At 41.7% G+C, this 17,850-nt stretch overlaps 1 protein-coding gene across 13 annotated transcripts in view; it reads left to right on the forward strand.

Moving 5' to 3' along the window:
• Window positions 1-17,850, forward strand: part of MAST4 (microtubule associated serine/threonine kinase family member 4) — a 589,582-nt gene that overhangs the window by 266,100 nt on the left and 305,632 nt on the right. For 7 of the 13 annotated variants that reach the window (XM_021076748.1, XM_021076749.1, XM_021076750.1 and 4 more), the window contains one exon: window positions 769-843. The exons of the other annotated variants lie outside the window; for them this stretch is intronic. In XM_021076748.1, the coding sequence (XP_020932407.1) occupies window positions 769-843 (75 nt within the window). The remainder of the gene's footprint in view (window positions 1-768; window positions 844-17,850) is intronic. 13 annotated transcript variants of the gene reach the window in all.

The following is a 17,850-nucleotide window of genomic DNA, read 5'->3' on the forward strand; positions in this document are numbered from 1 at the left end:
TGTAGGTCGCAGATGCGGCTCGGATCCCACATTGCTGTGGCCCTGGTGTAGGCTGGCGGCTACAACTCCAATTAGACCCCTAGCCTGGGAACCTCTGTATGCCACGGGTGCAGCCCTAGAAAATGCAAAAAAGACCACACACAAAAAAAGAGGTGACAGCAAATGTTGGTTTTCTACTGTCATGCGAGAACGTTAGGCCCCAGCAACGGGTCATTGTGAGGAAATAAAAATGCTGCAGTAGCCGAAAAAAAATTCTACCGGAATGATGGAGCTAGGAGCTTCTAAGGCAGGAAAGTGTTCATGGTTTGGGGAAAGACTGTGATTTCCATATCTTTTTGGTGGCATCCAAATGGGTGGCAAGTCTAAGAATGGCCCTTCCCTGCCTTCTGCTATTCTAGGAAGATTGACTTCATGTGCAGGGAAGTCATGCTCCAGTTTTCCTTAGGATCCTTGCAATGTAATTAGAGACACTATCAGGTAATACGAAAAGGCAGGTTTGATGGAAAAGAGGATACCGGGCTGTGCTCAAGACTTGATCGCATGCATGCATAAAACAAGGCTGTTTTTAACATGACTTGCCCGCGGCACGTGTTTTTTGGGGGACAGTTGTGTCATGTCGTGTGTTCTTATTGTTAGATGTTAGCTGAAACAGACCAGTACGGTGCCGTTAAATACTGTCCCTCTCCCTTTTCTGACCATTTCCCCATCATCCCACGCCCCGCCTTCTCCTCTCCCACCTCGTTCATCCCATCTTCCATTCCCTGTCAGGAAGGGCAGCCTCCGAAGAGCCATTTCAACTCAGCCCGACATCGCCAGAGACTAGTGGACCCAGCTGCTTCAAAAGTGAGTGTGTCCCAGCGCATGGTGCATGGCGGTGTGGTCCCTCCGAGGAAAATGGGGTTGCGGGGTTTTATTAATGCTGGTGATTTGCAGGCCTTTGAGGAGACCAAGTCTTCTCTATTAATTCAAGACCATCTGCACCAAGGGAGTTCAGATGTTGAATGACCAGATGTGGAAACAAGCAAAACCCTGATAAGTGGCATCTTCTGGTTTCTGTGGGTGTAAATACTCCCACCACGGCCAATTTCAAGAACCAGTGTGAGAAAAGTGACCTCAGAGCTGGGAAGGATGCCCAGTGGAGGTCTCTTATATCCAGATACAACTGACATAAATCCTAGTAAAATACAGCAAAATAATTAGGAAGTGGAATCAGTTATCTCTTATGCTGATTTCAATATAATGTATGTTATTGGAAGTTTAGTTATTTTTAGTTTTATCTATTTTTTTTCTTTTTCTTTTTTTTTCTTTTTGTGACTGCGCCTGCAGGATATGGAAATTCCCAGGCTAGGGGTTGAATTGGAGCTGCAACTGCAGGCTTACACCACAGCCACAGCAACATGGGCAGTGTTGAGCTGCCTAGGCCACAGCTTGCAGCAACCCTGGGTCCTTAACCCATTAAGTGAGGCCAGGGATCAAACCTTCATCCTCACAGACATTATGCTGGGTTCTTAACACGAGTAGCCACAGTGGGAGCTCCAGTTGAAATATTTTTAATCAATAATAATGGCTGTATTTAACAACAGGCTTATAAAATTCCTGAAAATTTACCAAGCTGGTATTGGTGGGCTTCAGTACAGCAGTTCCACATGTAATGTATTTGTTGAGAATAGTCTCAAGCCAGTTTGGTCATACCCAACTCTCCTGGTCTATAGAAAAGTGGCTGAGGTTTTGAGCAAGGATTGCTAATCCCACACAGCTCAAGTAAGTCGCAGTCCAGTTCTGCTGCACATGGACTTTTATTAAATAGACATTTCCTCGCCAACAAGCACAGAGTGTTCCTGCAGCTGGCCTATAAACTCAGTGAAGTCCCTGCCCTCTGGCCTTCGACATGCTCCAGTCAAATCTTTTTGGCAGGTTCTGTTTAAAGTTGATGACCTGACAACTTTCCAGAGCAGGGTTCTCTCATTTTTATGGTGGGCATCATGCAGTGGGCTCCTCTGACCCAGCTGCTAGGTGTAAGGCCATTGAACAGCTGAGCCTCAGGTGCCTCAGGTCCAAGTTACAGACCTGCATAGATTTTTATGCCCTATTCATACAAGGGAAGAGAATATTTCTAAAATGACTTTGCCAATTCACTTACCTTAAATACCACTAGTTTCAACAAAGAAACTAACTTCCTTCCTTCCTTCCCTCCTTCCTTTCTTTTTCCTTATTTTTTGGCCACATCTAGGCATGTGGAAGGTCCCAGGCCAGGGATCAAACCTGCACCACAGCAGCAGTGACCTGAGCCACTGCAGTGACAAGGTGACATCCTTAATCACTAGGCCACCAACCTGTTTCTAACATCCATTGTACTGACTTGGAGACCAGCGACTTTGCTTTCAACAATGAAAACCCATTTCACTATTCCGATTTGCAAAATCTCATTGGGACTGAGATGCAGATACCTCTGATGTAATGTTAATTGACCTCTCTGGAGAAGGAAATTCTGATGAGGGTGATTGAGCTGTACAGAATATAATTTTAAGCAATACACAATATGGCATCGCTTCTGTGGAAGTATTTGAAAGTGGACTCCAGATGTCTTAGCCTTTTGCTATATGAATTAAGTACCTTAGGTGCCCCCCACTTCCACCCCCACTACCCAATCCCCAAGCTCACTTTGGCTCAGAATCCTTGTGAAGTCATGAAAGTTCGGTCAGTATGTGAGGGAAGAGAAATAAACTAACTGAGTAAGTTGGAGGGTTTCATCATGTAAGAGGTGAATCTTGCTAAAGAAGAGCAGAGCTTGGGGTACAGCCAGTCCTTCTCGGATCCCACCTAAGAGTTTTAATAAATGAGCACTAAAACGTCCTGTGATTAAGCACTTCCACTGTTACACCCTGCAGTTCCCCTTGGTCAGTGGTGTTTGAAGGATTCAACATAACGCGTGCTTTTGTTCCTCCTCTTTTTTTTCCCCCTATGTTCATTTCATTCTCTATTGGCATTTTCAGAAATACTTTGCCTCACCATGCAAAGTGTTATAAATTCCACTGTAAAGGAGCTGGGTTTCTTCTATTGAGTCTTTTATGATGTTCTGTTTTGTGTTGGGTGAGCATCATGTCTTCTTTTTCTCGACACATTCTACGAGGAACTCATTAAACTGCTATAAAGGACATGTCTGGTGCCTGAATGTGCTGTGTGAATGGGTTTAGCCACTAACGAATAGGCTTTAAAGGTCAAGTTCTTTCCTCCCCCAAATACTAGAAATTTGAGAAAGGCCTAAAATCTTTTCTAACATTAGGTACTGAGGGGGAAACCTCATTTGCTGTGTGGGTAGGTTACCGAAACAGTAAATAGTGAATGGAAATGCGCATCGGTGTAGTCAGTGACCTTTCGTTAGAAGCACATGGGTGCTTAGAATGTGCACCGTATTATCTTCACCTCAATAGCCTGCATTGTAGTCAAGAACCCTGGCAAATGACAGGTGCCCACGTTCCGGGGGTCAGTAACAATTTATAGTGAGATAGCTGCCAGATCTTTTGAGAGCACTGATTGTGTTGTGAGTTTGGCATTGTGGTCTCTGGAGAAGTGAGGTCAGGTAGAAATATTTAGTTTCCCATTAGCTGTACGGAGGGCTGGGAAGACTATCCTTGGCTGAGTTTTACATTGGACCTGGTCTTAAACCAGCTTCGTGGCTGTGGGCAGCCACTTAACCCTGACCCTCCATTGGCTCAAAGTTTTCTCATCTATTAAATGAGAGTTTATGAAATGTTCTCTTAATCAAATTAGGAGTTATTTTTCTTTTCCATCAAGGCTGTTTATAGCTAGATACTTTACCATTTAGTCTGAGATTTATTTTTTCCATTTTTTGGCCACATCGAGGCAAATGGAGTTCCCCAGCTCGGTATCAGATCCCAGCCACAATTGCGACCTGTGCTGCAGCTGTGGCAGTGCCAGATCCTCTAAGCCACAATGCCAGGCCAGGGATTGAACCTGCATCCTCGTGCTGCAGAGACCCCAGCAATCTTGTTGAGCCACCGAGGGAACTGCTAGCCTAAGATTTTTTTGAATGGCATTTCTCAATCCCAAAGTATAAAGGCATCCTTCCTCATAATAACCTGCAAAGCATTATTATTGGGCAGTCTTCTATCAGTCTCTTCCGTGGATGTTAATTTTTAAAACAGAATTACTTTAAAGGTGTAGGGAAACTATGGAGCCCAAATAAGGGCCTCATTTTCTGCTCAAGGAGATGGCTTTTTTTTTTTTTTTTAGCCTGAATTTTTTTTTCTCTTAGTTTTAGCCTTTTGTGCTTTAAGTATAGGAAAACCAGCTTTTAAATCTGTTTTATTTGAATAAGAGTTAAAAAGTTAAGGAGAAATCAAAGGTAAGTAATGCACCTCTGATTAGCTAAGCTTGTCCACTGGCAATTTCTAAAGTGTGTTTCCCTTGGAGACCACGCTCACCTGTTTATCCCCCAGTATGAGTGCTGAAACGCAGCAAACGAACAAAGAAATGAAGCAAAAAAGGCAGCAGGAACAATAGTTCAAAGACCACATAGCACTTATTTGTGGAGCTGGTAAAGGCTTCTGTTAAATAAAAATCGATTTGATACGGGAGCATCAGGGACACGATCTGAGGAGGCGGGAGAGGTGGACAGAGAGAAACTCGAGAGTGTCCATAGGGTTAGTTTTCAAATCTGCTGGCATTTCAACACAAAAGGATGATGAAGATTTTTTTTCTAGGTGAGCTGTCATTTTTCATTGGAAGCTTTGCTGATCCAGAATAAATAGGCTCGTACAAGATGGGATTGAAATTTTGAACATGAGAGAATAAGTAGGGGTGAGCCTGGCATCTAATAAATTTCAAAACCAGAAAGTGTTGTCACATACTTTCCTCTTAAAAAACAAACCAAACTCCCTAACTGGACAGATATTCCAGCTACCTAAGACCTGCATATAGCATTGTCTCAATCTGCTGTAGGGCTTGAAAATCCTTTATACTAATTTGCAGCAGCCATTTCACTGTTTTTTTCTAATGAGAATAAGGTTTATAAAACCTGGGCTCCCCTGCTGGAAAGATCAGTCCAGAGCTATCTCAGAGCAGATGGTCTTCTTTTCTCACCACTATAAACCTTTTAGGATTGATCCTTTATTCATTTTTATCTACCTGAAGAATGAATGTCTTTGAGACCGTAGAAACCCACTGCTCAGAGGAGGCAAGAGGCTCCATTGACCAGAGTTCATAGTTGCAAAGATGATGCGGAATGAAAGTCATAGAAATCATGGAATTGTGTTTCTCTAATAGCCCAAGAAAATAGGTTGATTTTTAAGTGCAAAGGAGATAGGCTTTAAAATATCTACTTTTTTTTTTTTTTTGGAGTTCCCTTCGTGGCTCAGTGGTTAACAAACCCAATTAGGATCCATGAGGATGTGGGTTCAATTCCCTGACCTTGCTCTGTGGGTTAAGGATCCTGCGTTGCTGTGAGCTGTGGTGTAGGTCACAGACGCAGCTTGGATCCCTTGGTGCTGTGTCTGTGGCGTAGACCAGAGGCTACAGCTCCGATTCAACCCCTAGCCTGGGAACTTCCATATGCCGCGGGTGCGGCCCTAACCAAAAAAAAAAAAAAAAAAAAAAAAAAAAAATCTGCATTTTTTAGCCTTATTATGCATTGAGTTTCTGGATGGTAATTAACACCTTCCTAGTCCCAGGAATTTCAAGTGTTAAAGAATAGTTTCTTCTTTTTTTGGAGGATGTAATACGTGTTACTATATTTAAGCATGGAGAAAGATGGGGAAAGGACTGGGAAGATTGGTTGCCATAATTATTCTGGGGATATGCTAGTCATATGAAATGTACTGTGCAGAACTTTTTTACAAAGGCTTTTAGGGGTGGCACATTGCTGATAGAAATTTTTGAGGCAGCTCATAGTTTCTGTTTGTTTGTACATCCGCCATCTGCAACTTGCTTTTGGTCCTAGCTAAAGTGAGCATGAATCTCCTATCTGAAAATAGCTATGATTTGGGGACAGTTACTTAATCACCTTAAGAAAGGCTCAGCTTCTTCATCGGAGAACAAAATAACATCTACCTCATCAGATTGTTCTGAGGGGTAAATGAGATAATGTACAAAAAGTTTTTACCATACAGGTAGGCCCTTCGTGAGTTCCAGGAAAATTACAGCTAGCCTTTAAATTATGATTACTCTTACTATAGGTGTTAGGTAATCATTCTTTAACTTTTTGGGGCTTTCCCCCCCATTCTGTAAAATCAGGTGTTAGGGGCAGATGATCCTTGAGATAGAAGGTCTGCATTGTTAAAAGTCTATGCAATTCTCCTTATTTCTGAATGTCTAGCATGTACTCTGCATTGTGGTAGGCATGGAGGAATATACCTTGCAGGATTTAGTTCTTACCTTCAAGAATGCAATGTAGGAGTTCCCGTTGTGGCGCAGTGGTTAACAAATCCGACTGGGAACCATGAGGTTGCGGGTTCGGTCCCTGGCCTTGCTCAGTGGGTTAGTGATCCGACGTTGCCGTGAGCTGTGGTGTAGGTTGCAGATGCAGCTCGGATCCCGCATTGCTGTGGCTCTGGCATAGGCCGGTGGCTACAGCTCCAACTCGACCCCTAGCCTGGGAACCCCCATACGCTGTGGGAGCGGCCCAAGAAATGGCAAAAAGACAAAAAAAAAATGCAATGTAATTGGAAAAGGACGCAGAGACGATAATCAGTGGTTTGGTAAACAAGATCAGTGCTGTATTGATTTTGAGTCAAGGGAGATCAGTGAGCTGCAGTCAGAAAAGGCTTCCTGGAGTTGGTGAGTTTTCATCTGGGCCCTGAAAGAAGGAAAGGACTTTCTAAACCTTAGGAGTGTGGGTGTGAACATTCTGAGAATGCACAAGGTGAAGTTCTGAGCCAGACCAGAAAGGAAGGAGCAGGGCTTCAGGTGACATGGGATGGATGCTCTTGTGTGGCCACCCATGATCGGATGCGTGTGGGCTCTGTGGTCATGCAGACCGTTCTCAAATTCTGCGGACCAGCTTTGTGGCCTAGGGCAGGCCCCTTGTTTTCTCATCAATATAGTTGTTATAATTTGAGAGTTCCTTGGTGGCTCAGCAGATTAAGGATCTGGCATTGTCCCTGCATCATCTTGGGTTATTCAGTCCCTGGCTTGGGAACTTCCTCATGCCATGGGCTCAGCCAAAAAAAAAAAAAAAATATGTTGTTATAATTAAATGGTCTGCCCTTCTGTAGAGTGATCAGGTAGTTTGGGGAGAAAATGGCAGTACTTAGTTAAACTAGACAGCCTACTCTACAACCCAGCAATCCAAATCCAAAAGAAGTGGGCCCCTGTCCAAGGACACAGATACTTCTAGCTGCATTGTTGTTATACCAGAAAGTTTTGGGGTGTTGTGGGTGTAGAAGTTGAGAGTGTGACTGGGAAAATAGGGTAGATACATCAAGTAACATCCAGTAGTTAGAAGCATCAGCCTTGAAAGGACAAGCAGCAATACTGATGGGATCTAAAACATATTACTGTGTGAAACAAGCTTAAAAACGTTCACTTCTTTACTGCCATATGTGTAATGTCAATTAAAAATGCATGTACTCTATACTGTTGTTTTGCATGAGCTCATACAAATAGCTGAATATCCATCAGGCGTATTAGAAAGGTGGCCTGGAGTTCCCTTGTGGTACAGTGGATTAGGGACCTGGTGGTTGTCATTGTGGCAGCTCGGTTGCTGCTGTGGTATGGGTTCAATCCCTGGCTGGGGAACTTCCACATGTTTTGGGTGAGGCCAGAAAAAAAAAAGAAAAAGAAAGGTGGGCTAGGGGCAGGGAAGGGCTATGGAAAGTTAGGTATGCAAGGAAATAAACTGATGGGTGGGAAAAATATCCTCCGATGAGTATGATGAGCCCTACCCTCTCCTGTACACTTGAATCTCCCCACACAAAAGTAGATAGAGTTGTTCCTGCTATGGCTCAGTAGGTTACAAACCTGATTAGTATCCATGAGGATGTGGCTTTGATCCCTAGCCTCACTCAGAGGGTTAAGGATGCAGCATTGCCATGAACTGTGGTCTAGGCCACAGATGCGGCTCGGATCCCCCGTTGCTGTGGCTGTGGTGTAGGCTGTAGCTGTAGCTCTGGTTCAGCCCCTAACCTAACCTAGAAACTTCCATATGCCACAAGTGCAGCCCTAAAAAAGCCCCCCCCCCAAAAAAAGGCCAAGAAAAAAGATAAAAGGGATATTTAAAGAAGTCTCCAGAGGTGGACACAGTGCTGCTACAAATCCTGGAACAGCTAACACGTATGGAGCCCGGGTTCCTGATGCTGTCCACACAGGACCTCACAGCAGGCTCAGGAGGGCGGTACCATTGATTGCCTTTTGGCAGGTGAGGCCACTAAAGCTTGCACAAGATGGCACAGCTAGTAAAATGGGCGCTGGGATTCAAATTTTGTCAGTCTGGCTCTTGGCATCCCTGTTGTTAACCATCCTGCTCATCTGCCTGTGATGGAAATAGCTGAAGTGGTGAGGAAGGACCAGACCTTTCCACCTGCTCTGCCCTTGGACTGTGTCTGGCAGTTGTTAACTACTTCCTTTGTGTGGAGGCTGCCAATTTCTGTAAAACTGTGTGTACTCGTGTGTGTGTGCATGCGTATAAAACTTTTAATTGAATTCTACATGCACAAGGGTACAGCTTGATGAATTTCCATCAATTGGACAATTCTTTATAACCAGCACTGAAATTCAGAAACAGAACACAGTAAGCAACCCTGAAAAACCAAAACTTCTGTCACTTTTTTGGGGCACTGAATTATGACAGCCGGAAAGCAACATCATGAAAAACATAAGCCTTTAAAAGTGAAAGTAATAGAAATGTCAAAGTTTCTAAAAATTGCTACAGGTTTTGGGCATTTCTAAGGCACAGGAAAAAAAAAAAAAAACCTTTCTACCTTTCCGTTGATTTTTACCATAGTTAGTTGCTTCTGTGGTGGCAGACACAGACCACTCGTGAAGGAAAGCAAAAAACTCAGTGAATTTAAGGCAACCTCCCATCATGAAAGGATGAAACAGATTGAGCTGCAGGCCTTAGGCTTAAATAAATAGATAAACATCTCTATGGTGTGGATCATGAGGACCCCTTGCAACGGGCAGGTGAAGGAATTGTCCCCTCTCCCCTGCTCCTTCTTTAACTCCATGGGCACCTGTCTTTGATGCTCAATCTCAGCTCCTATTGGCTGCACTTGTCAGCTGTACAGGGCAAAGCTATGACAGTGTACATCACACGAAAAGGGTAAGGTTTTCCCACATTCCAAATGATCATTTCCTTTCATGTTTAGGCAGAGTCTCGGGTCGCATGTTGGGGCTTCATTTACAGTGTGATCTGTCTACCTGGCATGCCTGTGCACAGTTCACAACCCTTGGCAGATAGCACAGAGAAGTTAAATCACTTGCGGGAGATCACAAAGCCAGTACAGGGTGAAGCCCAGTTAGTCCCTGCACCATGCCATGCCTCTTGCACCACCAGCTCGGAGGGGTTCCGCCCTTTCCCAGGGGACACCCTGTACTGAGCAGCATTTCTCAGGGTTCAAAAGGAAGGCAACCTTGATATAGTGATGGTATCTCTGCTCCAGGGCCAGAGACCTCCTTTGACCTGTGTTCTGCTCTCCTGCCACCTGGCTCCGAGGAACTAGGGACCTATGTGATGCTGCAAAACTGTCTGAAAAGCATCCGTTCTCCTAACTATTCCTGTGTGTGTCTTTATCCCAGTTTACAAGGATTGATTTCCCTGTTGGCTTAACAATTCCACTGAAAAATGGGCAAAGGGTGCTCAATTTTTTCAGCCTAACATCTCTCTGCTCAGACACATACAGAAAGTAGATTCCACTTATTTATTTTCTATGATTCTATCTTTAAGAATCATATAAACACAGTATTAGAACACTCAAAATTACAGGCTATAACAGGCCTTGGGAATTCAGTTCTGGTAGTTCATACTGAATGATCTGGGATTTGGCCATGTTTTTGTGGCCATACATTATTGGATTTATTGCTTAGGCTTAAAGGTGAGTCTAGCCTGCTGCTTTTTGAAGAATCACTCCCTAATCTTTTTGAAAACATCTTTTTATTGAGGTGTCACATATATACAGAAAATTACAGATATTTTAGGTTTGATATCTCCCAATGATTTAGAGACCGATTTTTATTTTTATCTGTAAGAGTAATGCAGATATCCGTGATTTCACACACTGACTAAAACCCAGGTAACAGCACCAAAATTTAAAACAGTATTACCAGCACCCCAGCAGACCCCTTGTGCTACCCTTTTAGCAGTTTTCAGGATGTTTTAAATTTCTGTTTGTGTTCAAAGTCATATGTCTTTTCTGGATACCGCATGCCAACACCCAAATTCATTATCCAGTAAAATATTTGTTTTTTTTGTTTGTTTTGTTTTGTTTTGTTTTTTCTCCTTGTAAATTTATTCTAAGTTGTGTCTGATAACCCCAAGCTCCTGATCTCTCCCACTCCCTCCCTCGCCCATCAGGCAGCCACAAGTCTATTTTACAAGTCCATGATTTTCTTTTCTGAGGAGATGTTCATTTGTGCTGGATATTAGATTCCAGTTATAAGTGATATCATATGGTATTTGTCTTTGTCTTTCTGACTCATTTCACTCAGTATGAGAGTCTCTAGTTCCATCCATGTTGCTGCAAATGGCATTATGTCATTCTTTTTTATGGCTGAGTAATATTCCATTGTGTATATATACCACATCTTCCAAATCCAATCCGCTGTTGATGGACATTTAGGTTGTTTCCATGTCCTGGCTATTGTGAATAGTGCTGCAATGAACATGCGGGCGCATGTGTCTCTTTTAAGTAGAGTTTTGTCTAGATATATGCCCAAGAGTGGGACTGCGGGGTCATATGGAAGTTCTATGTATAGATTTCTAAGGTATCTCCAAACTGTTCTCCATAGTGGCTGTACCAGTTTACATTCCCACCAACAGTACAGGAGGGTTCCCTTTTCTCCACACCCCCTCCAGCACTTGTTATTTGTGGACTTATTAATGAGGGCCATCCTGACTAGTGTGAGGTGGTATCTCATGGTAGTTTTGATTTGCATTTCTCTTATAATCAGCGATGTTGAGCATTTTTTCATGTGTTTGCTGGCCATCTGTATATCTTCCTTGGAGAAATGTCTATTCAGGTCTTTTGCCCATTTTTCCATTGGTTGATTGGCTTTTTTGCTGTTGAGTTGTATAAGTTGCTTACATATTCTGGAGATTAAGCCCTTGTCCATTGTATCATTTGTAACTATTTTCTCCCATTCTGTAAGTTGTCTTTTTGTTTTCTTTTTGGTTTCCTTTGCTGTGCAAAAGCTTGTCAGTTTGATTGGGTCCCATGGGTTTATTTTTGCTCTTATTTCTAATGCTTTGAGAGACTGACCTGAGAAAATATTCATGATGTTGATGTCAGAGAGTGTTTTGCCTATGTTTTCTTCTAGGAGTTTGATGGTGTCCTGTCGTCTATTTAAGTCTTTCAGCCATTTGGAGTTTATTTTTGTGCATGGTGTGAGGGTGTGTTCTAGTTTCATTGCTTTGCATGCAGCTGTCCAGGTTTCCCAGCAATGCTTGCTGAATAGACTTTCTTTTTCCCATTTTATGTTCTTGCCTCCCTTGTCAAAGATTACTTGACCATAGGTGTCAGGGTTTACTTCCAGATTCTCTATTCTGTTCCATTGGTCTGTCTGTCTATTTTGATACCAGTACCACGCTGTTTTGATGACTGTGGCTTTGTAATATTTTTTGAAGTCTGGTAGAGTTATGCCTCCTGCTTGGTTTTTGTTTCTCAGGATTGCTTTGGCGATTCTGGGTCTTTTGTTGTTCCATGTAAGTGTTTGGATTGTTTGTTCTAGTTCTGTGAAAAATGTCATGGGTAATTTGATAGGGATTGCATTGAATCTGTAGATTGCTTTGGGTAGTATGGCCATTTTTACAATATTGATTTTTCCAATCCAGGAACATGGAATATCTTTCCATTTCTTTACATCTTCTTTGATTTCTTTGATTAAAGTTTTATAGTTCTCGGCATATAGGTCCTTTACCTCCTTGGTCAGGTGTATTCTGAGGTATTTGATTTTGTGAGGTAGAATTTTAAAAGGTATCGTATTTTTGTATTCCTTTTCTAATATTTCATTGCTGGTATACAGAAATGCAACTGACTTCTGAATGTTAATCTTATATCCTGCTACTTTGCTGAATTGATTAATCAGTTCAAGTAGTTTTGGGGTTGAGTCCTTCGGATTTTCTATGTGTAGTATCATGTCATCTGCATACAGTGACAGTTTGATCTCTTCTCTTCCTATATGGATGCCTTTTATTTCTTTGGTTTGTCTAATTGCTGTGGCTAGGACTTCCAAAACGATGTTGAAGAGCAGTGGTGAGAGTGGGCATCCCTGTCTTGTTCCAGATTTGAGTGAGAAGGTTTTCAGTTTTTCACCATTGAGTATTATATTTGCTGTGGGTTTATCATAAATGGCTTTGATTATGTTCAGGAATGTTCCCTCTATACCCACTTTGGCGAGGGTCTTGATCATGAATGCATGTTGGACTTTGTCAGATGCTTTTTCTGCATCTATTGAGATGATCATATGATTTTTGACTTTTCTTTTGTTAATGTGGTGTATGATGTTGATTGATTTGCGTATGTTGAACCATCCTTGTGAACCTGGGATGAACCCTACCTGGTCATGGTGTATAATTTTTTTGATATGTTGTTGGATTCGGTTGGCTAAGATTTTGTTGAGAATTTTTGCATCTATTTTCATCAAAGATATTGGCCGATAGTTTTCTTTTTTGGTGGTATCTCTGTCTGGTTTTGGAATGAGGGTGATGGTGGCATCATAGAATGTCTTTGGGAGTATTCCTTCTTCTTCAACCTTTTGAAAGAGTTTAAGGAGGATGGGCACCAGTTCCTCTTTATATGTTTGATAGAATTCTCCTGTGAAGCCAAAATATTTGTTTTTAAGAAAAGGCTGAGATAAGGCTTCAAAAAAAATGGTAAAGAACAAGTGTAAAAAAAAAAACTATAATCAGTGGCTTTTAATATTCTCATTGCTGGGATTTCTATTTTAAGTCCATTTAAATGTTGTGACTGAAAATATTGAGAGGGAAGAACTGTTCAGACTGGTTCTCTTTCCTAACACAGGAGCAGTCACCTCCCCTGTTCCCTTCTCCCTCTCCTAGGTCTAGTGAAGTGTTATAGCTGAGCCTCTCTTGTCCTTAGGTAGATTTTTTCCCCCCTCAGGGGCTTAAAAAAACTGGTGAATTACATGTGTTGACTTTTCTCAGAGTTATCAGAATAATGCTTACCAAAGATTTGTGTAACAGGCAATTGGCCGAGATGAGATTAGCAATTTATTAGGAGGAAGGGTGTAGGAAATCTTTTTAATTTAGGGGTGAAAAGATTACCAATTGGGTTAAGTCCAGGTTATCCAATTTAGTTCTAGATTTATGAAGAATTACTGAAACAGTTTCTTTGCCTTCAAGGACTTCTGTATCCTGTTGGCACCTATATCCCTCTACCCCTAAGGCAAAAAAGAAAAACAAATCCAAACATAACCAGCAACTCTAAAAATGTAATTTAAAAATTTTTAGCCAGGCAACCCTAATCTTGCCTGGGGGATCTTGTAGATTCTGATAGGGTTTTAGAAAAGAGTTTGTTTGCTGGACTTGAGAAAAGCAACCTGAACACTTCAAACACTCTTGCTGCCCTGGAGTTCTCCTCATGGCTCAGCGGCAACAAACCAGCTAGGATGCCTGAGAATGTGGGTTCAATCCCTGGCCTCACTCAGAGGGTTAAAGGATCCGGCATTGCCGTGAGCTGTAGTGTAGGTCACAGACGTGGCTTGGATCTGGTGGTGTTGTGGCTGTGGCGTGGTCCGATTTGACCCATAGCCTGGGAACCTCCATTTGCTGTTGGTGTACCCCTCCCCCCCCCCAGAAAAATAAAGCAACACTCGCTGGCCAAAGCTTGAAGATTATAGATGCTTGGAGATTATGGTTTCTTTTTGTATTTGGCTTGAATATCTTGATAACTCCATTGCCTGTTTTAACATTTTTTCAAGTTAAAAAGTTTTTTTTGATAAATTCTCCCTTCCTGTTACCTCACACATTTATCTGCTTCTTGCCTATAAAAGAAATTTGACTATTATGTTTCCAAGAATGATTTTCTTTGAATTCATTCTGCTTGGAACTGACTGAGGCTCTCGAATATGTGGACTGACGTCTTTCATCAATTTTTTGGAAAGCCCTTGGGCATTATCTATTCTAGTATATCTTCTACCTCATTTTCTCTCCTTTCCTTCACAAATCTTAGACACTCTTTTTTGATTTTGTTTTATGCTTTATTCTCTTGGCTATTCATTTGGATAATTTCTATCATTTTGACTTAAACTGTGCTTATCCCTTCTTTTGCTTTGCTCAGTCAGCTGTAAGTCCATTTCATTCTGGTATCATTCAGTCTAGCTTTTCCTTTTCTTTATTATCATTATAGTTTCTATCTCTCCAGTGAAATTTCCCATGTCTTTGTTCATGTTGTCACACGTTTGCCACCATATCCTTTTGCATAGTTATTTTTTAGTCTGATAACATCAAGATCTTGGCTCTCTCTGCATCCGTTTATACTACCTGTTTCTTTTCTTGACCATGAATCTCAATGGTACCCAGACCCAGTCGAAGTCAAGAGCGGCATGACTCAGCATTCCTACTCAAGTAGTATGGCATGGAAGAAACACACCTTTTTTCTAGAGCTAAATATTATCTACCTTAATTTCCACTGGTCTGTCATTCAGAATGTTTGGTACCTGCTCAAAACCATGAACACGTGAGGAAGTGACATCTATTTCTGAGGCTTCCTCTTCTCATTAGTATATAGTCAGTGGCAAGAGACCATTGCTGTTACCGTCACAATCAAAACATGGTGTGTAAGTTACAAAATCATACTTTAAAAAATAATTTTAAAAGCTAAAGGCATAAGTAAACCTAAAAAAAAAAGTGAATTCCAGAGTGATGAACTCTTGAAGGAAAGGGCCCCTGGCCATCTCTTAATTACGGTAGAAAGGCAAGAAGAGGAGGAACCTGCCATAGATGGGTAAGAGGGGAACCTGCCAAACCCATAGCATGATTTTCATTTTTAGCTTTTCTTCACGTCTCCATTCATGTAACTGAGAGTAATGGTCTTTTGTGATTGTCTACTTCCTCAGTGGAAGTGGAAGTCTTAGAAATATGAAATTTGTCCAAGGAGATCAGGGAATTTGCTGGTAGAGAAAAGAGAACAAAGACAAGCTATTCATAAACAGGGCTTAGTTGTGTTATTTTGTCGCTATTAGAAACACATGGCTGTGTTAATAGTCCTTATTTCCTGGGTTTATCTTTCACATGAACTGTAGGCCTATTGCATGGTAGTCCTGTGTTTTTTATGCTTTGTGTTTATTTCTTTAGCAATTTGATCACCATTGGGCACAGGGGATTTGCTTATGTAGCTCTTGTTTTCAGTCTTCTCTTGGATGTTTTGTGCAGTCTTTCAAGGTGTACTAGGGGACACTTGATTGAATTACAGTACAGGGCACCTACCCTTTCAAGAGAGCAATACCAGACTGGGAGTTCAAAGCTGGTAAATGCAGTAACTGGTATGTCACTTGGCAGCAGTTTGGTCTCTGCCTTTCTTCTGGCTGACCTGCCATTGTACTAAAATAAAAGTTAAGCGTACATTTCTCAAAAGTTAAACCTACATTTCTCAAAGCATGTTCGGTGTACGTGCCTGAGTGGTTTTCCCCCAAAGTGTTCCATGGTCCCATTACTTTGGGAAACACTGCAGACCACACCCCTTGCTCTCGTAAAATAAAATGCCAATAATTATAAAAATCTTCAGGAAATCTTGCAGTAAGTAAATTCTCTGAGCTATATTTAATTAAGTGTTTCTCAGACTTACTTGAATACAGAACCTTTAGCCATGGAACTTCTAAGTTTTTCTTGTCACTACCATTAGCAAAGTCTTTGAGAAACGTTAAGTTAAATGGACCCGGTTCTTCCTTATTTCAAGGAATATGCATAATTTGTTTTGGCTACCACTCTCTACACCTGGGAAACATCTTTCCCACTGCGTTTTGGAGGAAGGAAGTGCTGTAATCCAGAAAGCTATCAGATGACAGCATTATTATTGGGGCCTCCTGCTTATGACAGTGGTAACGTTGATGGGCTCTGCCATTGCAGGTGTATACCGGTCTGCTGCCTTACCTGTCCAAGGACTGTCCTAGTTTGCTAGTCTAGGAAAATAAGCTAGGTCAGCTGTCATATCCCCCCAAATGAAAAAAGACAGCTAGCTGCCTAGACTGCAAATGGAAGGAAAGGTCAATCAATATATTACCTTTCCTTCCATGTGTTGCTTGCCTGCCAGCTGAGTTGTGCCTTCTCACTAGCAGTGGTAATCTCATCTGCTAAATTTTATTTTAACCTTGCAAATAGGTGAAAGGAAGGGCACAGTTAATAACGTCTTCTCTCCTGCCTCTCTGAGCATATTATGTGGGCTGACTCTTGCTCCACTGCCCCCATCCTGCCGCCCCTGCTTAGATGGAGAGTTAGGCAAGTAGCTGGTTTCACTTATTGTGGGAATTTCTCCGAGAGCTCTGTCATGCTCTTGCACAGACAGAATGCAAACATGTTTGTGATTTTTGACAGTAGCTGAGATCTATGTGGAATAGGGCTTTTTTTCAAAACATTTCTCAGTCAATATGTTTACTCTCCTTCACCAGCCATGCAGTGTGATACGGTGCATCACCAGTACTTGAAATAAGCTGCAACAGGAGGTCAGAATGGGGCATAGATTTTCTAACACAGCATGCTAGATGGAATGATTTTGTGTACTTTGAAGTGGAAAATTCAATCAGAATTTTCCACACTTTTCAGTTAAAGCAACATTTATTTATTGATGAAAGGTGGACTGAGAGAAATATAGAATGAAAATGGAGTCGACGACAAATCTAGCATTATTCCTCATCATAGCAAGAAATATTTTTTCTCTTGTAATTTAATGAAAGCTGCATAGGATAGAAAGGGCCTTCTTAAAAGATACACTGTGGAATGCTTGGAACATATGCCAACCTGCTTATTAGCATGTGTGTGGGTAAATATGGAATCTGGCTTCTTAAGAAGTTTTGCTTTTTTTTTTTTTTTTTTTCATTGAGATAGACTTCAAGCTTGATAAAGGGCAGATACAGCAGCCCAGGTAATCTATTTTGGCCTAGGTTTAACGTAGCAGAGTTTATTTGGAAATTACCTGAAGAGTGTCAGTAAGAAATTCAAAGATGAGAGTTCCCATTATGGTTCAGTAGGTTAAGAACCCGACATGGTGTCAATGAGGATGCAGGTTCGATCCCTAGCCTTGCTCATTGGGTTAACGTCAAGTATTTGGTGTCGCCGCAAGCAATAATATAGGTCTCATATTCCCATGGCTGTGACGTAGCCCTGCAGCAGCAGCTCTAACCCCGGGTGGAGGCGGGGGGATAAAGGATAGATTCTCTAAGCTTTCATTCATGTGGAATATTTAAATGTATTACTAGTTTTCATCTGCGCTTTGGTGCACAGGAGACCCATCAGCATAACTACCTATTATGTCGACGAACCCTTTATATACTTTCAAATTATAAAACCTTAAGGTGGTGATGTCAGATTTGTGAATGAATATTTAAGATAGAATATTAACCTAATATTAATGTGCTCCACGCGTGTCAGTCACTTTCCTAGGTACTTTAGGTATATTCTTTTATTCAGTCCGCACAGTGACACTATGAGCTCTTACTATTGAT

Source organism: Sus scrofa, chromosome 16, assembly GCF_000003025.6.
Source record: "Sus scrofa isolate TJ Tabasco breed Duroc chromosome 16, Sscrofa11.1, whole genome shotgun sequence".
NCBI classification, from domain to species: Eukaryota; Metazoa; Chordata; class Mammalia; order Artiodactyla; family Suidae; genus Sus; species Sus scrofa.